The 23,753-nt window shown below is 44.5% G+C and overlaps 3 protein-coding genes and 1 non-coding gene across 4 annotated transcripts; 3 read left to right on the top strand and 1 right to left on the bottom strand.

The window, feature by feature from the left end:
* The first annotated feature begins 766 nt into the window (after positions 1–766).
* Positions 767–3,045, top strand: LOC136768082 (zona pellucida sperm-binding protein 3-like). Its single transcript, XM_066722135.1, has 6 exons — positions 767–1,236; positions 1,871–1,986; positions 2,286–2,389; positions 2,460–2,637; positions 2,751–2,868; positions 2,962–3,045. Exons 1-6 carry the CDS (start codon positions 832–834, stop codon positions 3,043–3,045), a joined length of 1,005 nt encoding a protein of 334 aa, XP_066578232.1. The 5' UTR covers positions 767–831.
* Positions 3,046–3,682: 637 nt separating this feature from the next.
* trnar-acg (transfer RNA arginine (anticodon ACG)) lies at positions 3,683–3,755 on the top strand. The gene has a single exon. It is a non-coding gene; the product is annotated as a tRNA-Arg (tRNA).
* Positions 3,756–12,006: 8,251 nt separating this feature from the next.
* ponzr1 (plac8 onzin related protein 1) lies at positions 12,007–19,858 on the top strand. The gene is made up of 4 exons (XM_066722533.1): positions 12,007–12,097; positions 17,567–17,697; positions 19,070–19,212; positions 19,358–19,858. The coding sequence occupies exons 2-4, from the start codon at positions 17,574–17,576 to the stop codon at positions 19,499–19,501; spliced, it is 411 nt and encodes a 136-aa protein (XP_066578630.1). The 5' UTR covers positions 12,007–12,097; positions 17,567–17,573; the 3' UTR covers positions 19,502–19,858.
* Positions 19,859–20,106: 248 nt separating this feature from the next.
* Positions 20,107–22,819, bottom strand: LOC136768360 (zona pellucida sperm-binding protein 3-like). Its single transcript, XM_066722532.1, has 9 exons — positions 22,341–22,819; positions 21,841–21,956; positions 21,483–21,586; positions 21,205–21,382; positions 20,943–21,060; positions 20,775–20,854; positions 20,563–20,681; positions 20,383–20,468; positions 20,107–20,212 (listed from the first exon to the last, which is right to left on the bottom strand). Exons 1-8 carry the CDS (start codon positions 22,743–22,745, stop codon positions 20,416–20,418), a joined length of 1,173 nt encoding a protein of 390 aa, XP_066578629.1. The 5' UTR covers positions 22,746–22,819; the 3' UTR covers positions 20,107–20,212; positions 20,383–20,415.
* Between the last annotated feature and the right edge of the window lie 934 nt (positions 22,820–23,753).

Genomic DNA, 23,753 nt, shown 5'->3' with positions numbered 1-23,753 from the left:
ATGTTAAACATAAACCTATATGTTCAATGTGTATACAGATGTTAAATATAAATGTTGACTCTAAATATCATATCTGATTGCAAATGTTAAATCAGGAGTTTACATAATAAATATGTAGCTAACTTGCACATACAGTCCCGCCCCTCTGGTGGCAGTGGGGGTGGGATGATCTCTGTAAATGTGCAGTGACAGCGAGTTCAATATTTCAATTGTTCTCTTATGAAAGTAAACCTAAAGTAAACTTACGCAATTTTCATAAAATTAATATCTTATGAGGCATTCTATCAATTTGACAGGCAGCTGACGTCTCTAAATTAAATAATAACAATACAGCCCCATTTCGAAGCAGACGACCAAGTTACTTTAAGTGCGATGTATTCAATTGGATAATAGTGGCCGTGGTAGTGCAGGTGCACTCCACTAATAACCCCAGGGAGCACGGACATCTGAACGAAATCAACCCAGTACATTGCAGTCATAATGAAAATATTGCTAACATGATTCTTTGAAATATAATACAATCAGGAAGCCTCCTTGACAAATTACTTTGTTAAAGCCTCCTTGTGATTATTTAATAAAACGAATAATAATCATAATAATAATCTGTATATTTTGATCACTCTGTGTCCCTGTCTGTCGTTGTCCTGCGACTGGCCGTGTCGGGGCGCATTCCCACGCCGGGCCGGACCTGTTCACACTGACCACTCCGGGCTGGTCTCTGATTGGCTCCCAGTGGCGGCACCTGTATAAATAGGCAGAGGCGCCACAGGTGAGTATTGCACTTGTCAGCTTTGAAACCGTCTTGCTGGGGTTAAAGCAACAGAGCCAATCATGGGAGTCTTCGGTAGCACGCTTTATTGGCAAGTGGGCTTGCTGTTTCTGTTTGCGGCTGCGCAGTGTCGGCTGAGTGTTAAAGGCAAGGAGAGCCACCCCCTGAAGCACCGCTCTAAAGCGGGGTCCCCCGGTCTGCGCTCCTCCGGGTCCGGCCGTGGCTACTATGCGCTCCCAGGTCAGAGCCGGGCTGGCGCCGTGACGCAGACCGTCTTTCTCCGGTGCCTAGAGGCCACCGTGGAGATCACCGTGCTCGCCGACCTCTACGCTGTGGGCACGGCCATCAGCGGCTCCGACCTGCGGCTGGGGCCCCCCGCCGCCCCGGGCTCCTGCACCGTCGCCTCCCCCGGGGGCGAGTCGTTCATGATCACCGCCGAGCTGCAGGACTGCGGGAGCGAGCTGTCGGTAGGCGCTGCCCTTCACAGTATAGTGAAGTCTAGCGCTATAGTGCTCTGGGTCCCGGTCCCTCCAGCAGGACTCCCTGGCATAGTTCTGCTGGAGCCCAACACATTGGGTGTCCGCTTAGATGCTTGTGACCCCTGTATTGGCTGTGATGGACCTACCGAGTAGTTCAGTGGTTCTCAACCCTGGATCTGGAGTATTCCCTACCCTGCTGGGTTTCGTTCTAGCCGAGCTCTTAATTACTTAATTGAACCCTTACTTTAATTGACTTAAAATGTGTGTAACTGATCAGAAGTTGATTCCTTATACAAGCTTATAATTTCAAATGAAGGCTTTGATTTAATTATTGGTTAAACTTAAGGGTGTTCTTGTGCTCCGTTGGAACAAAACCATAGGGGGGGGGCGGGGGGGGGCTTCCAGGTCCTGGGTTGAAAACCCACTAGTTTAGCTCTCTAGTGCTCTTCCAGAAGCAACTCCTTCACTGCCCTATCTGTTCCTCCCAGTAGGCTGTGCTGCAATATACTGTCCAGTATGATGCTCTGAATTTATCCTAATTGTCATGGTCTGAACTGTAACTAGACATGCAATGCAAGAGTTGTTAACCAGCTTAAATGCTGCTTCTCTTTGGCTGCCCCAGTTCACCGAGGACTTGCTGGTGTACTCCAACACCCTGTTCTACACTCCGGCCCCTTCCCCCGGTGGCATCATCCGGATGAACAACGCCTCCATCCCACTCGAGTGCCACTATAACAGGTGAGCAAGGCCTATTGGCCACAGGCCTGATGTCATTCAGGAGATCTGATGTGCAGGTTCCCAACCCTCCCCTCTTGTGCTCTAAACCTGGGCTGTGTTTGGATTTGAGGTCCAGGCTAGTGCTTTTTTTTTTTTTTCCCCCACCCCCCAGTTTCAACACATGATGTAGAGTAAACCATGCCTTTCCAAGATGCAACCCATGTTTTTGTAAGTTGCTGGATTGAGTTCTCCAGACTGGAGGACTCGATGAGCTCAATTCTCTGCTGTAAATGTTGATGAGGGACCCCTCTCTCCTGCAGGACGGCCAATGTGAGCAGTGATGCCCTGAAGCGCACCTGGGTCCCCTTCACCTCCACTCGCACTGCTGAGGATGTCCTGGACTTCTCCCTGCAGCTCATGACTGGTACCCCTACAGAGGTCCAGGTGGTGCCTGTGTGGTCAATGCTGGCACTGACACTTGCATCTCCCTGCAGATGACTGGAGCTCCCAGAGGCCCTCCAACGTCTTCTACCTGGGGGACATGCTGCACCTCAAGGCTTCGGTCAACCTGACCGGCCACCTGCCCCTGCGGCTGTTCGTGGACCGCTGTGTGGCCACCCTTGAGCCGAACCAGACCTCCTCGCCCAGCTACGCCTTCATTGAGAACCATGGGTGAGTCTGGGGGGCCTATTGTGAGCTCCTGTCTGTCCCCCTAGACTAGGACTTGCCAGATTCACACCTCGCTGAGACCTGTGGCCCCTGCCCAATACAGACTCTCCCTGCAGGTGCTTTGTGGACTCCAAGGCTACTGGATCCAGCTCACGCTTCCTGCCACGGCCCCAGGATTCTAGTCTCCGCATGCAGCTGGAGGCCTTCCGCTTCCACCAGGATGCCCGCAGCTCCGTGAGTCCCTGCGCTCTCCTCTGGGCTGTGTGAGTGACCCTGCCCGCCCCACGCTCATGTGCTGTCCTGTCCCTCGGTCTCTCCCTCCTCTAGCTCTACATCGCTTGCCACCTGACCATGGCACTTGCCTCCCAGAACGATGCCCAGAACAAGGCCTGCTCCTTTGTGCAGAGGTGAGGGGGTGGTCTATTGGGGTGAAGCTGGTGCAACTCCAAAATGCTTCCCACCCCCCCTCTGTTCAACAATCCAATCCTCCTTCCCAAGGTGGCAGTCTGTGCATGGCAGTGACCAGGTGTGCAGCTGCTGTGACTCCAGCTGTGACCCCGCCTCCAGGGCCCGGGGCTTGAGGCGCAGGAGCCGAGGGGCCCCATCTCCAGAGCAGGGTGGGTGCAGGAAGCTGACTGAACTCTTAAAACTTGTGCTGGTCTGAGATGGATCCCCCCCTCACGGGCCCGAATGCCCTGCCTGTCTCCCTGCAGGGGTGGTGCAGGAGGCCGACGCCATACTGGGCCCGTTCTTCATCATGGGCTGATCTCAGCCCAACACTGCCCAGTAGCTGCCTTTGGAGAGGGGGTTAGTGGCACTTTAAACTGGACCCCAGCTCTATATCCATGCAACACCTGAGTTGGTCGTGACACTAAGCGACTGCTCTACCATCTGAGCTAATTCCCCGCTGCTTCCTGTGGCAGCACCGCCCTGTGCAGCGCCGGCTGCAGGTTCCCTCTGAACTTTGCATCCCTTTGGGTGCACTGATACCCTGTTCCAGGACAGAAGAAGCTGTTTCCATCGGATTGCTTGACTGCATCCAAACGTGGGGCCAGTGGCGCATTGGATAACGCGTCTGACTACGAATCAGAAAACTGTAGGTTCGACTCCTACCTGGCTCGACAGCATCTACAACCAACTCTCACTGTTTTCTTCTCATTTCTGGTGACCAGCAGCACTACATCATAGTGTGCTGGACCAGGCATGGGAGGACCATCAAAGTCACCGCTACCACACTCCAATCTCATTCCATGATGATTATGAAACCAATGCACCAGTTTGACTGGTACAACATTCATTCAATGGCTCCATCTGCTCATTCAATTCAACCTGTACCCGACTGCTGCCTCTCACCTGAACCGTAGTCAACAGAAATGCGCACTTGTATCACACCTTGTCGACACTGTTAATGTGTCATTGACACCCAATAACCTGACATGATGCTTAATCCGTTTAATCTCAATTCTTTCATAATAAAACTCAGTTACAATAAGACACTTCCACAACACTACATTAATTTGAACAGACAATCACTTTTGAATACAGTGTGGAGTAGTGGTTTGGGCTCTGTACCCTGTAGCACAGCACGGTGTGTGCAATCTCTGGTACACTTACTACTCTTGAGCAAGGGACTTTAGCTAGATTGCACCAGTTAATGCCCACCCATGCCAATGGGTTAAGTGTAAGGAAAACAAAATGTGGTAATATCTCTTTAACATCTGTAAGTCACCCTGGCTTTGGTGTCTGCTTATAAATTGGGTTAAAAAATATGTTGATATGAATCTTCATTGATTTATTTCTATGTTCAACATGTATTATTCATGTATTTATTTATTATCTTCTCTCTGCATTTATTTGTAATTCCGCCTTGGATTATCCTCCATACATGATAACCTGTCGCACAAATGAATGTACAATGCATTCTGGCCCTTCTCATCACTACAACAAGCAAAGCCAAACTATGAAAGAGAACGTGAGTTGATAAGGTGAGGTGGTGTTTCTCTCTTTATTTCTCTGTTTACAGAGTAGACGAGATGCAGAGGAGGAAATATAAATAGGAAAGAAGAAAAAATGTCAACGAAGAACTGTAAATGCACAGAGGGAAATGTGAACATGAAATTGGTGATACATACGGACATACGTTTTTTCGTAGATCTATTTAAAAATGTAATATATAATACTAAAGAGCTCTGTAATATGACCTGATACAGACTATTTGAAGAAGTCTAAATACATCTGTTTGCTCCAAACAGAATACACTGTATTGTTCTTATTGTGAATACATTGGGGTGGATGTACACTCACCTAAAGGATTATTAGGAACACCTGTTCAATTTCTCATTAATGCAATTATCTAACCAACCAATCACATGGCAGTTGCTTCAATGCATTTAGGGGTGTGGTCCTGATCAAGACAATCTCCTGAACTCCAAACTGAATGTCTGAATGGGAAAGAAAGGTGATTTAAGCAATTTTGAGCGTGGCATGGTTGTTGGTGCCAGACGGGCCGGTCTGAGTATTTCACAATCTGCTCAGTTACTGGGATTTTCACGCACAACCATTTCTAGGGTTTACAAAGAATGGTGTGAAAAGGGAAAAACATCCAGTATGCGGCAGTCCTGTGGGCGAAAATGCCTTGTTGATGCTAGAGGTCAGAGGAGAATGGGCCGACTGATTCAAGCTGATAGAAGAGCAACTTTGACTGAAATAACCACTCGTTACAACCGAGGTATGCAGCAAAGCATTTGTGAAGCCACAACACGTACAACCTTGAGGCGGATGGGCTACAACAGCAGAAGACCCCACCGGGTACCACTCATCTCCACTACTAATAGGAAAAAGAGGCTACAATTTGCACAAGCTCACCAAAATTGGACATTTGAAGACTGGAAAAATGTTGCCTGGTCTGATGAGTCTGGATTTCTGTTGAGACATTCAGATGGTAGAGTCAGAATTTGGCGTAAACAGAATGAGAACATGGATCCATCATGCCTTGTTACCACTGTGCAGGCTGCTGGTGGTGGTGTAATGGTGTGGGGGATGTTTTCTTGGCACACTTTAGGCCCCTTAGTGCCAATTGGGCATCATTGAAATGCCACGGCCTACCTGAGCATTGTTTCTGACCATGTCCATCCCTTTATGACCACCATGTACCCATCCTCTGATGGCTACTTCCAGCAGGATCATGCACCATGTCACAAAGGTCGAATCATTTCAAATTGGTTTCTTGAACATGACAATGAGTTCACTGTACTAAACTGGCCCCCACAGTCACCAGATCTCAACCCAATAGAGCATCTTTGGGATGTGGTGGAACGGGAGCTTCGTGCCCTGGATGTGCATCCCACAAATCTCCATCAACTGCAAGATGCTATCCTATCAATATGGGCCAACATTTCTAAAGAATGCTTTCAGCACCTTGTTGAATCAATGCCACGTAGAATTGAGGCAGTTCTGAAGGCGAAAGGGGGTCAAACACAGTATTAGTATGGTGTTCCTAATGATCCTTTAGGTGAGTGTATATCGTAGTACGGGAGCCGAGGATTTTTTAGCTAAACATCCCTAAACGCTTTACCATTCATTATCTAAGGTAGTGGTAAACCACTACGGATGTAATACTTCCTGTTGCCGCTACGCTGTTTGGCGCTGTTGCACAGTTACTGTGAACTTCGTGTGTTTTGACAGCACGACAGACTGCTTTTTTATCCTCTGTAGATCGATATAACAGTGGAAATTAGTTTATATACAAAGCACTCTTACACAGTTACTGGGTATTTTAAAGGATAACAAAGATTTATATTTTATATTGTGGTAAGTTTTATTACCTGACAAACATGACAATGTGAAAATACTGTTATTTACGTTTTGTTACTTTATATCCTATAATATGTATGTTCTTCAGTGACTAAAGGAAGCACTGCTCAGGTAGATTGTTTATTATACATAATTACGAAAGTTGTAATAGGTGTAATGTGGGGTTTACATGTGTTTCTAGTTTACATTGTATTCATTTCGTTTTGATTAAATAGTCTATCTACAAGCTGACTGTAAAATGCTGTATAATACTTCAACAACAAATTATATCCAATTGATAACTGATGAGAAAGTTAAACAGAATGACAGAGAGATAGTGGCAATGAGCATGACAGAGGAAATTACATGGTGTGAATTCAAAGCATCATGTTAAAAATTAATCTTTCATTAAAAAAAAAAAAAATCTCAATAGTTTAAATTTCTGGAATGGCACAGAAGGAAAATAGTACAGTGGATATAATTATATAAAAGTATATTTGTTATATATGTAACATCTATTTTGGTTATATTTATTAATGATTTTACTAATATTGTATATTATAACAGTTTAAATTTAAAGTTATTCTTCCAATCCAAATAATAATGTACGTTTGTTTTTTGTTAACAGTTACAACTTACCTTTATCTAAAAAACATGCACTCACCTAGTTCAGACATATATTGCCGGCGGTCCATCGTCAGCTCTCGGACTTTCTGTCTCAACACTCACTCCTTGATCCTCTGCAATCTGGCTTCCGCACAGCTCACTCCACTGAGACGGCTCTCCTGGCTGTCACTGACTCCCTCAGCCGCGCTCGGGCGGCCTCCCTCTCCTCAGTCCTCATCCTCCTTGACCTCTCTGCAGCATTTGACACCGTTGATCACTCCATCCTCCTCTCCTGCCTCGCCGACCTTGGGATCTCTGGGACTGCTCTCACCTGGTTCTCCTCCTACCTCAACGACCGGACCTACCAAGTGACATGGCGAGGCTCCTCATCCACCCCCCAACCTCTCCTCACAGGTGTTCCCCAAGGCTCTGTCCTGGGCCCACTCCTGTTCTCTCTCTACACTCGCTCCCTGGGCCCACTCATCGCTTCCCACGGCTTCTCCTACCACTTCTACGCTGATGATGCCCAGATATTCCTGTCTTTTCCCTCTTCTGACCCTCTCATCCCCTCACACATCTCTTCCTGCTTGTCTGCCATTTCCGCCTGGATGCACTCGCACCACCTCAAGCTCAACCTCTCCAAATCAGATCTCCTCTTTTTCCCCACCTCTTCCTCACGTTCTGCTGACCTCCCCATCTCGATCCCACTGGAATCCACCACACTCTCTCCTTCTTCTTCCGCTAAAAATCTAGGAGTCACCCTCGATCCTGCGCTCTGCTACACCCAGCACATCACCACGCTGACACGCACGTGTAGATTCTTCCTGAGCAACATACGCCGGATCCGCCCCTTCCTCACCGACTACTCGACTCAGCTACTCGTCCAGTCACTGGTCCTCTCCAGCCTGGACACTGCAACTCCATCCTGGCCGGCCTGCCTGCATCCACTACCCGTCCACTCCAGCTCATCCAGAACTCTGCGGCTCGTCTGGTGTCTCTCTGCCCCATTTCACACGCTACTCCACTGCTCCGCTCCCTCCACTGGCTCCCGATAGCGACACGCATCCAATTCAAGACTTTGACCCTCACCTACCGCTGTCTTGACCACACTGCACCAAGCTACCTTCAGTCACTCATCTCTCCATACATCCCCTCCAGACCACTGTGCTCCTCCAGTGCCAGAAGACTAACTCTGCCTCCTCTCCACTCTCCTTCCTCCAGAGCCGCTCCTTCTCATCCCTGGCCCCTAAGTGGTGGAACGACCTGCCCACTGAAGTCAAAACAGCAGAGTCCCTGACCTTATTCCGGCGCTTACTCAAGACACATCTCTTCCCACAGCACTTGTAATATTAGTCCTCTATCCCTGCTAGATAGCACTTCAGCTTATTATGCTCCTCACGTTCTTGATTGTTCTCCTCCTTGCTCCCTTTCCCGTAGCCCTAGTCTGTAACCCTACATCTTGACAGCACTGAGCTTCAACGTCCAGGATGTAGGAAGTCTTTTACTGTACTTGCATAAATTGTAATTGGAATTTGTAAAATGTATTTTTGAATTGCTGTATTTTAGTTAAGTTGAATTTGTTATGATTGATACCTTGTACTTCTCTGTATTCTGCACTTATGTTGTAAGTCGCCCTGGACAAGGGCATCTGCCAAGAAATAAAAATAATAATAATAATATATTGCACCAGTGAATATTGGGCTTTTCTGTTACAATAGTGACAAAAAGTGGTTGAATGTGCAATATTTTTGTTATAGGTCACAGAGAGAGAGTGGTCTAATGGGTTTCGTTCAACTGTCTGGGGAGACTGGGGAGAAAAACAACGTAAGAAACTCTCTCTCTCTTACATTTTCAAATAACAGACTCTGAAATGTAGTTATTTACCATTTATTTGGTATGTTTTACTATCCAGCCTACTTATGCAAGATATTTTAACGTACAGCATATTTTTCTACAATGTAGGATTTCTTCATGGGAACCTGTGACTCCTCACAGCCTGCAGTTTACCCTTATCTAGTATATTCTTGTGTTGACCTGTTTGACTTTAAGCATTGCCAGAGAGAGGGGCCCATGTGAAGCATGTTCTCATCATACATTTAGAACCATAAAGGGTTCCACCAGAGCGATAACTCCAAGACCCCTTTATGGTCTTGAGTAGAACAATTGTTTTTACTACTGTACATTTACATATTTAATATTAAATGCATTATTTAATTAGGCTTTCTGTTCAGCATGACATAACTGTGTGCATTGGTTAATACTAATTTTAGAAATACTCTCTCAAGCTTCCTGCATTCCTCATCAGGGAGAGAGAAAACGAAGCAGCATTGAAAAAGTGTGACTTTAGTTCTGCTAATATATGTCTACAAGATCAAGAGCGGACTCTGAAAACACTGCGGGCTACAGGGCGAGAACAGCGAAGGAACAAGCAACACTGGATGCAGGATTAGAGCAAATTATACTTTGTTGGGAATTAACATTTTTAAGTAAAAACAAGGACAGACCGACGTTTTGAACGACGGGCCAACGTGGGTATGATGACGATCTGGGTTAACAGCACAATTCACCACCAAATTACATACAAAAACACAAATAGAGCTGTTAATAAATCATGAATAACAAATACCAGGGCCGGCCCGTGGCATCGGAATAGGCAAATGCTAGTGTAACATTGTTTTTGTGCACGTTTTGATATTCTTTTGCCTTAATTAAGAAATAAAAATAAGAATAAAAATAATAATGAATCACGTTATTTCTTTACTTTCAGCACACTTTTCTTTTACATATTCACGTGTAGTTCATGCTTCACCTGATCCGAGCCTGTCGCATCACGTCTGACTGCACGTTCAAGAGACTGACTGAGGGGAAATTATACCCGCAAAGAAGTTTGTGTTCGTTAGCGATCTTGAAATGGGTGGCATTTGTGGGGATTTTAGCAGCTTTCATTGCATCTTTGTTTTTAGTTTTATGGTTAGTATTAGGGGAATCGCCATCTACAATTCTTCAAGCCAATTCCAGTGCTCTTTAGCACCCCTGCCTGTAGCGGGTCTTTGGGGTACTGCAGCCAAAATCTTCAGGCAGAATTGGCTATCGAATTGGTGAAAATAGGCTAAAATCATAGAGTATTAGAGGCGCCTACAAAAGAGTAAGTGGGTTTGGGCGGCGGATCCGTTACTCTTATAGTGACTAGCTGGATTGATGGGGTGCTTCAGATCCTAAATGTGTAATTTTAATGTTTATAATATTTGAATATTGTATAACTTTTAACCCTTTTCTTTGTATTCCTGGATCACAGGTAACACCCAGGTTTCATGCCATCTCCTTAGGGGTGATGCCACTAAACCATTTTGGCAATATGATTTATTTTTTCTGTTCTTCTTTAATTGAACAGCACCTCTTACGTGGCTGGGGGCGGCGGGCTTGGTAAATTGACAGTTTGCCCACAACTTCAGATGACTGGTGCAGTCACTTCTCTCCGCATCGCATGTCTGGTCCTCCTTTAGGCACACCAGTTCGGAAGCGGTTTAGAAAACGGACAGATAAGGACCGGTTGTGTCATTTTATGAATTCGAATAGGTTATTTTCAATTGACTGAATTAGTCAGGGGTTTATATATTTTAATTTAAAGTGTAAATCGTACCTATGTGGATACGTATAGCCTTGTACAATAATACGCTGGTGTGTGCTTCATCCTGAAGGCACAATACCTGCAATCTAATTAATGTCATATAATAATCAATAAGCAGTGGAATTAGTAAATCATCTCAGCGCAGAAAGATGCAGACGGGGACCCTTATTCAATCCATGAACCGTTATCACCATGACAGTAGTCTGGAGTCAGAAACATAGATTCGACAAATGCATTTAATTCAAATTATATTTTCAATTTAGCAATTTGGGGGTTTTCAGTGTGGTTATTTGTAATGACTAAAATGAGTAAAGTTGATTTCTTGTTTTCGGTTTACAAATCATTCCTAGAGAAAACTCTTTCAGGTTTGTCACCATGTATTCAGTCGAGTTATTAATAATAACAAAGATGAGTACTTTAATTCTTTAAACAATGGTAAACTAATCCTCTTCAGTATACTGAGCTGGGCAAGAACAAACTTTCTGAGCAATATCATTTAGCGGCACAGACACGGACTTCTTTAATAATTATTATTAATAAGTAATTTAATGTTTTTCTTAATCAAAAAAACATCTTCCAGTAAACCTGTGATTGAGTACTCTTGTAGACAAAACTGTGTGTGTACAATAAAATGTTAATGAAACTTTGTAAACAGACAGTTCTTAATAAATGTTTTCAGCTGTTTCACTGTGTCAGTTGTGTGAGCAACTTTTTTCTTCCTCTAAATCCTCCGCTTCTTCACACCTTCCACCCTTTTTTCATACTGCAAACAAACACACACCACGAACTTGTAATTGCGCATGTCACAACCTTTTTCTCACGCCTGTTGTATCGCTCCTACAGCAGAATTGTTGTATTATTTTTTTTATTGGTTTTTAATCTTGAACATCTCTGTCTGACTCTCGGTTTGCCCTCATTTTCGAAACCCACAGCTCCCTCTCTCTCTGTTCGCCTCCAGCCTCCCTCCGGTCTGCGGCTTCTGCTTCTGGCGGTCACCAGCTCTCAGGATACAAACTGAACATCCTTACACCTTCACCTCCACGCTGCCATCTCTACACACAATGTAATAGTTTTGTTCACTGTATTTTCACTAAATAGTTATATTGGCCATCGTTTAAAAAGATGACGATGCAAGCACACCTCTAGTTAAACTATGAATCCCTGAGTCATCTCAGTGGTCACTTGGCCGCCCACTTGATCGAAAGTCTATAGGATAGGAAGTAGGTATTTAGACAATATTTGGGTCGAGTCGGCTTCGCATGAAGAAGCGATGCCACACAGGAAATTAGACTTTCTACCGCGGGCGGGGTGAGGGGAGGGGTGTTATATGTGTTTTGTGTGCTGTACGGATGTGTAGTCAGTGTTCAGCACTTCAGATTAAAACAAGATATTGCGTGGAAATCCGTGCCAAACTCTTTCCCTATAAACTACGCACCGGTAAGACTAATCCTCACTTTGATTTGACTTTTGAAATACATTTATTTATCAGAATGGCGGTTTGCATGTTTTTATATAATTTCCCTCTAAAGACAACTGTGTGACAAGCGACCCTGCTGCAGTTATGGTGATGCGTCACACTAGGGGCCCCCAACCCTGGTCCTGGAGCAGCCCTTACCCGGCAGGTTTTTGTTCCAAATCGAACCTTAACTGAAGTAACAATCTGCTAAGATTTGACTTTTCAAATTGTGTAATTTAAGAAGTTTTTTATACAATTCTATACTTCATTTATAACCAAGGTTGTGAGGGTTACTTTTAAAATGTATTCCCTTACAGAAAACTGATTACCCTGTTTATAAAATAATCTGTAACCTAATCCAGTACATTACTCCCAAGCAGAAACGTAATCAGAATACTTTTAATTACTTTTGGAATATATTTTCACTTTATTAAAAAAAAACAAAGCAGCTGAGTTCAAGAAGTGAAATAAAATATACTACACATTCTAATATGGCTGACGGATTGCATTTTTTGTATTTTTATCCCCAGTACACACAATTACAATGGTAATTAAGATTTGCATCCGTTTAATTTTCTTGCATATTGTACTTTGCATTTTGTATTTCATGATTTTTTAAACAAGTGAAACTGCATTTTGTTGTCCTTTACATTTTTACAAACCGACATTAATCAGACATATCAATAATTCGTTAATGTCAAAGGTATATCTCGTTCACGGTCATTTTGGCGTTGGTTAGTTTTCTGCTAATCACTGATATGTGAAACGCATTTTCTTGAAATCTTAAACAGGTATATTTTCTATAAATTGTAAGTACATTAAATGTTCACAAAGACTAAAGTTTATCTGTGGAGATACACGGATCAAGCTACTTGCTATAACAAAGGGGATTTAAATACGGGTGCTGATGGCGTTTTCTCTGCGATTCCAACAGGGAGGGGGTTGGGGTGCTGACGGTGTTTCGCGCAACACTGGCTGAGAAAAAATAGTTTAATTTGTACAATATATACGGTGTCCATATTAGGACATCCTCACTGCTCAGTGTCAGTTGTCACGCATCAGTTAGTTTTGCTGCGATCAGCACTGAATATGTTTAGCGTTTAGCCCCCAGTTATCACTCATATTTGATATCACCCATTGGGTGGCAATGTTATTTGGCATCAAGCATCATGCTTATTCCATATCAGTTCTCATGCATCACTCGAATTTAATATCAGGTGTCAGGTATCAGAATCACTCTAAAGCGGTGTCAGGTTTCAGATTGTGTTTTCTCTGGAACTTAATGTAATAGCCAATCAAATGGCTGAACCATATTTACTGTTATTTAGTTGGTTACAGGGAATGTCAATCATTTGTATTACATTGTATTCACTTCGAGCTGATTTTATGGTCGACATTTGTATTATAATACAAATATTTTTGGTAATACCACATGTTTAAATTAGCCAGAGATGTCTTTTTTTGTTATGTTTTGGTGTTTATTATTAATTTAGACTACATTTATATAAAATATTGCCTGCCTCAGTTTCACTATCTGGTCTTCTGGCTTGATTGACATTCCGTGTAAGCAGTGAAATTATAGTTACGGTTCAGCCATTTGATTGGCTATTAAATAAAGTCCCAGAAAAAAAAAAAAAAAAACATTCTGATACCTGACACTGATTTCGAGTGACACATGAGGGGTGCACTACCAAGGGAGTTTAACCTACTCAGAGTTAACTCGGGGTTATCAAGGAAAGTCAGGATTGACAAACTCTAATTGCCTAAACTGGTGTTAACCGGCACTGTGACGGTGGTTAAAATGCCGGTTAGTTGACTCGGTGTGACTGAACTGGAGTGGGTGCGCATGCTCAGTGTGTGCGCAGTGTCTTATCGCCGGACTGTCCCCGGAGCATCGCGTCTGATAATGTCAGGATATGAGGGTTTAAAGAAAGGTTAGCGGGTAAATGTAACACCGTGGCGGCCAACAAAGAGAGTCAATTCGTAAGAACAGTGTTCTTGTCATATGTTCTCTATTTTGTCTTACGGATTCTTCTTTTATTTGTAAAATAGTATATCTAAATATGTGACAGCAATTAGGATAATTCATTTATAGCCTACACATGGGCTACATCTCTGAAATTGACCCGTTACTCACTGTTAATTAATTAAGATCTACTAAAGCACCTAGGCTGTAGGACTGCCTGTATTAATTTAATGCTGTTGTGTTCAGAATAACTTCATTATAACAATCATTTCAGCTGCAACCCCAGTGGAAAGCGCACCTGCGACAAATCTGGATGAAATACACAAATATTCTATCAAGTGGTGTGTATTAATAATACTCATTATTAATACACTGTACAGATGTGGTTTGTAGCCTACACTTATAATAGCCTATTCATGTGTTCACAGCAAACAGAAAAAAGGCATAGAGTGAAAACTGGAGGAGGGCATGATTCACGCATATTTCGGGAAACGACTTTTAGTTGTGGTTCACCACCTAATGTGTCTTTAATTGTCTTGAATATAAATAGAAGTTTTAAGGACAAAATAATATAGACTAGTCTACATGTCAGATCAAATATGATATGATCAAATACCTGAACACTGATGCTATGAAATGACTTCCTATTCACTTAATCCCCCTCATGTTCTCCCAGGGGTGCTCTAATGGGGATCTGCGTACAGGCAATCGCACCAATCACCCTCGGGATTCCTATGGAAAACATGTGTTCTGTATATAGGTCCAGTATATGCATATTAAAAATAGGCCAAGTATTTTTATATTGCGAATTAACTTGCGATCGCATAAAAAGCCTCTTTGTTCTTTAGAAGGCTTAAATGGTGAGGTAACACAATGAATGCATCCAGCAGTTCAGTGAGAGCAAGTCCCACTTTGCGAGCTGCACGGCAGACAGTATTCCTGCTCAGATGTGCAGCATCTGGGATGCATGAAATGTCCGCTGGCAAAATACCGCATAGCAAGACACCCTGTCTGTTCAACAGTGAGGGCATCACTCCGGCGAGTGGCATTGACACGTCTGGCCCTAGAAGCTGGCAAAGACATTGAATTCCCTCGGATGAGAATCGATGTCTTTCATAGAGAGCGTCATCGGGTGAGCTAGAGGAGTTGCATGGTCTCTACACACCCTCGCCCTGCGGAGTAAGCCTCTCCAATGTGTATTGGGTCCCGAAAGACGGTGGGCGGAGAGGCAGTGCTTATTTAGGATGACACCGAGTTAACCACGAACATGCCCTGCTCGGAGCAGTTTAGAGATGCCGCGTATATTGCCATGACAGCATACCTCGGGTAAAACCTATCCACCTTTCGTAGTGTGGGTTAACCGGGAAGATACACCCGACCTCGCAAAGTTACTCCTGAACTTACATGGATAAGCCAGTTACCTCGCTTCGTAGTACAACCATCTGATATTAAAATCGATTGACACCTGATATTAAATTCGAGTGACACCTGATAGCTGATATTAAATTCGAGTGATGCATGAGAAATGAGATAAAATAAGCATGATGCTGGATGCCAAATAAGACTGACACCCGATGGGTGATATCAAATAAGAGTGAAAACTGAGGCCTGAACGCTAAACTTACCGAGGGCTGATCGCAGCAAAACGAAGTCATAACAGCTGACACTGAGGAGTGAGAATGTCCTAATATAAACACCGTAAATATAGACAAATTTACAACAAGAGCAAAACACAATAATCTAAGAAAACACGTTTTACAGTATTTTTTCATAATGCGCGCAAGCGAGGGTCAAGCCACGTGGTGGGAGGAAATATTAAGAGACCAACTTGTGTCAAAACAAAAAATATATTTTTAATAAAAGTATAATTGTGAACATTATAATGATAATGATCATTAATCGTAATTATGATAATATTAGCATATGTGGTTATTTTTCCAACGGAATTTTCGTTTGGCTGCAAGTTTCGTGTCATTGTACTATTTTTTCACTTTTCCTTTCCGTGCCTCGTTGAGTACATGGGAAAAAAAAGGCCCTCTGGTTATATCGTGATCAAAAGAGTGTTCACCCCCTGGCGACACAGGTTCTTTAAATAGTCTATTAAATTATTAAATTATAACATCGAACTGCATAGGGACTGGAGGGGGAGAACACAAATTAAAACGTGCTAATGTGATATAGGTGTATTTAATCAAAGTAATCAAAGTGAAAAATTTACAGTGACTGCCGCTACCTATGTAACAATTAAAACTGTATAAAGCCATACACAATCAATGTCATGCGTCTCAAAAGGGACCACTGAGCGGTGATTCAGACCACTCGGTCAATGTATGCGGACCTCAGTAAGTGTACACAGATGAAGGCTTAAAATATATAATTTCAAGCAGGTATACAGTTCTTAAATTATTGAAAGGCATTAAACAATTTCTGTCTGCATTAGCCCTGTTGAAAATAAACCCGAATGTGTTGACACACCACTGCCCCAGTCTCAGCATTTTCTCATGGAAACACTTCCGTTTTCTCTGACAGTGAGAGATAACGTTATGTCGTGATCACGAGATAACCACAGGGGCTTTTTTCTCATGTCCTCAACGAGCCACCGTACAAGGTAGTATGAGACTCGTGATCAAATTAATCCAGAGCAGATCAAATTAATCTGAAACTGATGCAGTCTATTGCTAACTTTTACACCGAAACAAGTCAATACTTTAGGACTAGAAAAAAATAAAAAATAATAATCATAATAATAATCATAATAATAATAATGGTGCATCTCATATCTTGCAGTGTTTCTTGGTGCTGGGCTCTAAATCATTTAAAGATATCTGCAAATATTTCAAGATATCTTCAAATAAATTCCGGATATCTTAAAATATTTAAAGATATCTCTAAATCATTTAAAGAAATATGCAAATCACTTAGCGATATCTTCAAATCATTTAGAGATATTTTCAAATGACTTCCTGTATGTAGCCCAAGATTATCACTTCCTGTTAACTTGTTCATTAATTTCTATGTAACTGAATAAGGAAACAGGAAGTGATAATCTCATCCAAAATACAGGAAGTCATTTGAAGATATCTTGAAATGATTTGCAGATATCTCTAAATGAACAGGAAGATATCTGAAGATATCTCTAAATGATTTGCAGATATCTTGAGATATTTGAAGATATCTTTAAATGCATTTACAGATATCTCTAAATGATAATTTGGCTTGCCATAGGGCTCCATCTCAGCGTGACCAGAACTGCATGAACCGTCATTGGGAATATATGGATTGATTATTATCATCATCATCATAATATTAAATAATAAACCACAATGATTTTTACTAGTACTACTAACAAACCAACATTATTAATTCTTCTTCTTCTTCTTCTTAGTAGTAGTAGTAGTAGTAGTAGTATAACCAGATGTTTGGAAATGGTCAGGTCACTTCTTTGTGGTCCTGAAGTGATTCTGTGTCTGTCTGCTGCCTTCAGGGGTTCCATGGCAGCACCAAGGATAATGATGTCACAGCCACAATCAGTGGTGGTGCAGCAGGTGACCAGCATCCAGAGGAGCAATAAATGGACCACGGGGATCTGTAACTGCTGTGACGACATGGGCATCTGTGAGTCCACATATGCATCCAGTCTCCAAGTGGCTTCTAGGGAGAGTGCTCAGAAAGTAGTGTGATTTCAGTGCCATGGTCCTGCAGAGACACAGTCCAATCCAGCAGGGTCTCAGCCCTGGTCCTGCAGAGACACAGTCCAGTCCAGGTTTTCACATACATATATATGTTTACAGGTACTAGGATATATCTACGCTATTATTATGATGCTCATTTTATAGTCTATCCTTGATGTGGGTCTGCCAGTCTGCGTGTGGTGTCTGGGATGCAGTAGTAAAGTAGTGTAGAGTAGTAGTGTTTTCGTATTTAGTGTTTCATCCATCAAACCATGTTAGTTACTCTTCCAATGGGATTATTAGTATATAAGTAGTAGCAGTTAGGAATGCAGAAATATTACATGTGCATGGTCCCTTGTCTGCACAATCTGGGAGTTTTCAGGTGGTTTATTCAGGTTATCCTCCCCCCAAAAATACATTCACAGGATTTCACATTTGTTTTCTATGGCTGGAGGGGTAATCGGCTTTTTGTGCTGGTCTGGTTCCTTCTCCTTTAAAACTGAGATCAACAAAAACCCACACACACAAACCACAAACCGACCCCACAGAGTCACATTCATTAGACATGCGTTTCCTGTTGCAGTACAGGGAGCACGTAGTTTGCTCCTTCAGCACCAGTAACAAAGCGTGTGGTAAACTACTCTTAACCACACCATCTCTGGCCTCCACATTTCAGAAAGGGAATCTGATAAAGTGCGCTAGCAGGAAGACCTGTGTTGAACTTGACAAACAAATTCTTCTCACAGTATCTGTATATATATTTTTAGGTTTACATTTAGATTTCAAAATATATCTTTGAATTTAAATCTTTGCATTGAGAATATCTCCACCAGAGCAGTGCAGTATCTGGCACCATCCTTCCCAAACATTTAATGTGTTTGATTCCAACACCTCTCAATGATATTGTAACAATCCCACTACTACCACCTGTGTAACATCCCAGGGGTTTTTAGCCACATCGGAAGGCCTCGGGATTGATACACTACCTCCCAGTAATTACAGCACACCCTCGCACTACTTTTCCATCACACTGCTAAGACAAATGTAACATCCTGAGGGTTTCCAGCCATAGTGAGATTCAAACTCCAGTCTCCCACACCACAGTGCAGCAACCTTAATGCATCACTTAAAGGCCGAGACACCTTACTAAAGCTTCAGGATCACTACAATATCAGTTCTGATATGATTAGTGCTGCACAAATCCTACAAAATCTAATGTTTTTCATATATAGTGTATAGAATAGATTGTCAGTGTTTAAAGAGCATAAAGTCGGGACAACAAGGACTGGTCCAAGTTAATCGTGTAACCCACCCAGGTTGCTATGGACTTTTCTGCCTGCCCTGTCTGGAGTGTCAGACTGCCTCGGAGATGGGGGAGTGCTGCTGCCTGCCATGTCTGTGCCCTGGGATCGCACCAGTGGCCATGAGGACGGGCATTCGGGAGAGATACGGCATCCCCGTAAGCATTGCGACTCATGAACAGCCCCCCAACCCCACCTCCACCAACAACCCCAGTCCCCCTCTACTCATTTCTCCACAACCTACACAAACATTTCCCCTATCCCCCCCCACAACCCCTTAACTCCCCTCTTTCCCCTTGGCAGGGCTCCATCCTGGTTGATGCCATTGCACTGTGCTTCTGCCACTGCTGTGTCTTTTGCCAAATGGCCAGAGAGATCAAGAACAGGGGCAAACCAGTCAACGTCCAAACTACGACCACCGCCTACGCCGCTGTACCCCAGTATTAGACAAGGAGGGGGCGAGCTGGAACATTTCACGGTGTTTAAATCAACTAAGCAGGAAACGCCAGGGCCTCAGTTTGACTAGATTTTCAAGATGGTGGCAGGGACATTTTCAGCTTTTATTTGGACAAAAATTAGATTTGTCTTTACATTTGTACAGAATTAAATTTTAATCACACTTAACATACATTCAATGTTTACCAACTATAGAATGAAGCCATATAGAGGTTTAAAGTACTCTGGTTAATTATGGGATGGAACATAATAAACCTACATTGAGTAGGAGCAGTGCAAGGTTACGGGATTGTGTGTAGAACCACAAAATTACAATAAACATTTTGGAACACTTTGTGCACCTAACAATTTTTTTATTTATTTATTTTTTAAAAAGGTTGCTCTAAAACTGCATCTTCACCAGAGAGAATTCAGGGGCAAGTGTGAATCTCTACAAAAAGTTTTAAAACAGTGAAGCAGGGTATGTAAATATCTACAGGTGGGAGTCACACCTGTATGCTCCCCTGAAACTGAAGCCAGTTTAACCATTTAGACCCAGTGGACACTACCACAGCACCGCTCCCACCCCGTGGGCCTCAAGTCTGAGTGAAGGGAAGACCAAACACTTAATTGCTTTGACTCTTTATTCTCAAGTTAAAAGAGAGAGTGCATTTGTACAGGATGAGTCCCCAACCCACAGACAGGGCCGTGGCCCAGGGCTCCCTGCAGGAAGAGTGAGAGAGGTGGGTGTTAGTTCAGTCACCATTGGATTCAGCTTCCTGGGAGAGCAGGAAGCCCAATACAGATTAAAATTAGGCAAGTCAGGACAGGGAGCCCCACCCCTGGACCAACTCGTGTGTAGCACTGGGGTCCAGTTAAAATGGGTCACTCACCCCACCTTCCAAGAAGGCAGCTACTGGTTGAGCTCAGCCCATGATAAAGAACGGGCCCAGAGTGGCATCTGCCTCCTGGACCAGCCCTGAAGAGACAGGTAGGGTTTTATGCTCCATGTGGGGTCCACCTCAGAGCAGCACAAGGTTTAAGAGTTCAATATACACTGAACCCCTACTCACCCGAATCTGAAGATGGGGCCCCTCTGCTCCAGCGCCTCGAGCCCCGGGTCCTGGAGGCAGGGTCACAGCTGGAGTCACAGCAGCTGCAAACCTGGTCACTGCCGTCCACAGACTGCCACCTGGGGGAGGAGGACAGGATTGTTGAACAGAGGGGGGGTGGGAAGCATTTAGGAGTTGCACCAGCTTCACCCCCCGGTAGACCACCCCCTCACCTCTGCACAAAGGAGCAGGCCTTGTTCTGGGCATTGCTCTGGGAGGCAAGTGCCACAGTCAGGTGGCAGGTGATGTAGAGCTAAAGGAGGGAGACCAAGGGACAGGACAGCACATGAGCGTGGGCAGGCAGGGACACTCACAGCCCAGAGGAGAGCACAGGGACTCACGGAGCTGCGGGCTTCCTGGTGGAAGCGGAAGGCCTCCAGCTGCATGCGGAGACGAGAATCCTGGAGCCGCAGCAGGAAGCGCGAGCTGGAGCCGGTGGCCTTGGATTCCACGAAGCACCTGCAGGGACAGCAGGGAGTGTCTACTGGGCAGGGGCCCTGGGGTCACCATGACATTGGGGTGGAGGGCAGTCGGAGTGGTCCTAGTCTAGGGAGACTGACAGAAGCACACACTTGCTCCAAGATGGTCAGGGGGGAGCCTCACCCATGGTTCTCAATGAAGGCATAGCTAGGGGAGGAAGTCTGGTTTGGCTCCAGGGTGGCCACACAGCGGTCCACAAACAGCCGCAGGGGCAGGTGGCCCGTCAGGTTGACGGAGGCCTCGAGGTTCAGGATATCCCCCAGGTAAAAGATGTTGGAGGGCCTCTGGGAGCTCCAGTCATCTGCAGGGAGAGAGTGCCAGCATTGACCACACAGGCCCCAAGTCACAGGCAGCATTGCAGCAAAGCACAGGGCAACTGGAGTGAATGTGTGAGGGGGTACCAGTCATGAGCTGCAGGGAGAAATCCAGGACATCTTCAGCAGAGCGGGTGGAGGTAAAAGGGACCCAGGTGGGTTTTATGGGATCACTGCTAACATTGGCCATCCTGCAGGACAGAGGTATCCACCCCCCCCCCCCAATCAGCATTTACAGCCTATAACCAAGGACTCCATGAGCTCAAGTCTGGGGAATTCAGATCACCCAAAAATGCAAATTTTCTACATAACAGAACTGGCACCTTGGTAACAAATATCCCACAGATTTTAAAGCTACACTGTAGAACTTAATCTTCCCCCTACAACAAAGAAAACATGCATTGCAGTTTAAAAATGAATGCATTCATACCTCACGCTCACCTACCGGTTATAGTGGCACTCGAGCGGGATGAGGGCGCTGTTCATCCGGATGATGCCGCCGGGGGAGGCGGGCGGCATGTAGAACAGGGTGTTGGAGTACACCAGCAAGTCCTCGGTGAACTGGGGCAACCAGAGAAAGGGGTGATTTAATTTCAATGGGTTAGGTTAACACGAGTTTTGCATTGCATATTATAGTTACAGTTCGGAGACCATGACAATTTAGATCACTGTACAGCATTGAAGCACACCCTACTGGCAGGAGGGGTTTTAAAATCTCAATGAAGGATTTGCACCGAAGAGATTCTAGACTCAACTACTCCATGTAGCGACGATCAACGCCAATACAGGGTTAAGCTGTATATACATAAAACCGTTTAAGTTACTAAGCGTTGAGACCCAGCATGTTGTATTCCAGCATAACTAAAGCAGGGCACCACCTGCACAGAACGGGACCCAGAGCACTATAGCGCTATACTTCACTATACTGTGAAGGGCAGCGCCTACCGACAGCTCGCTCCCGCAGTCCTGCAGCTCGGCGGTGATCACGAACGACTCGCCCCCGGGGGAGGCGACGGTGCAGGAGCCCGGGGCGGCGGGGGGCCCCAGCCGCAGGTCGGAGCCGCTGATGGCCGTGCCCACAGCGTAGAGGTCGGCGAGCACGGTGATCTCCACGGTGGCCTCTAGGCACCGGAGAAAGACGGTCTGCGTCACGGCGCCAGCCCGGCTCTGACCTGGGAGCGCATAGTAGCCACGGCCGGACCCGGAGGAGCGCAGACCGGGGGACCCCGCTTTAGAGCGGTGCTTCAGGGGGTGGCTCTCCTTGCCTTTAACACTCAGCCGACACTGCGCAGCCGCAAACAGAAACAGCAAGCCCACTTGCCAATAAAGCGTGCTACCGAAGACTCCCATGATTGGCTCTGTTGCTTTAACCCCAGCAAGACGGTTTCAAAGCTGACAAGTGCAATACTCACCTGTGGCGCCTCTGCCTATTTATACAGGTGCCGCCACTGGGAGCCAATCAGAGACCAGCCCGGAGTGGTCAGTGTGAACAGGTCCGGCCCGGCGTGGGAATGCGCCCCGACACGGCCAGTCGCAGGACAACGACAGACAGGGACACAGAGTGATCAAAATATACAGATTATTATTATGATTATTATTCGTTTTATTAAATAATCACAAGGAGGCTTTAACAAAGTAATTTGTCAAGGAGGCTTCCTGATTGTATTATATTTCAAAGAATCATGTTAGCAATATTTTCATTATGACTGCAATGTACTGGGTTGATTTCGTTCAGATGTCCGTGCTCCCTGGGGTTATTAGTGGAGTGCACCTGCACTACCACGGCCACTATTATCCAATTGAATACATCGCAGTTAAAGTAACTTGGTCGTCTGCTTCGAAATGGGGCTGTATTGTTATTATTTAATTTAGAGACATCAGCTGCCTGTCAAATTGATATTTTCCACTACAGTGAATAAACGCACCGGTAGGGTGTTTCCCAGGAACACGTCACACATCAACACACAGCAGGGTGAGACAGCCCCGCCACTGTCATTTCACTGGCACCCTCATACAGAGGAGCTCGTTAAGACACATGACACGAACATGGTGCGATTTTTAGGACTCTGCATTAATTAATGCAATCAGTAATCAGCCCTTAATAAAAACAATGAAGTTGACTTTCATGATCTGCTTCAGGGCCAGTTTTTATTCTCTCCTTCGTGTCTAGTGGGTTAGTTATTTATTTACACACCTTGCATTAATCGTATCAATCTCTAAATCGCTCTTCCTTGACAATGGCACTATTCTGATAAACATAAATTGATCGATTCATTGATTTAATGTTTAGCCCCAATTCGGATCTGTCCAATCGCTGCCCTCCGCCAATCAGGGCTCGGAGGTATTTAAGGAGCTGAG

This window comes from Amia ocellicauda, chromosome 14 (genome assembly GCF_036373705.1).
Source record: "Amia ocellicauda isolate fAmiCal2 chromosome 14, fAmiCal2.hap1, whole genome shotgun sequence".
NCBI lineage: Eukaryota > Metazoa > Chordata > Actinopteri > Amiiformes > Amiidae > Amia > Amia ocellicauda.
Note: the sequence above shows the minus strand (reverse complement) of the source record. Positions and strands in the feature narration are given on the sequence as shown.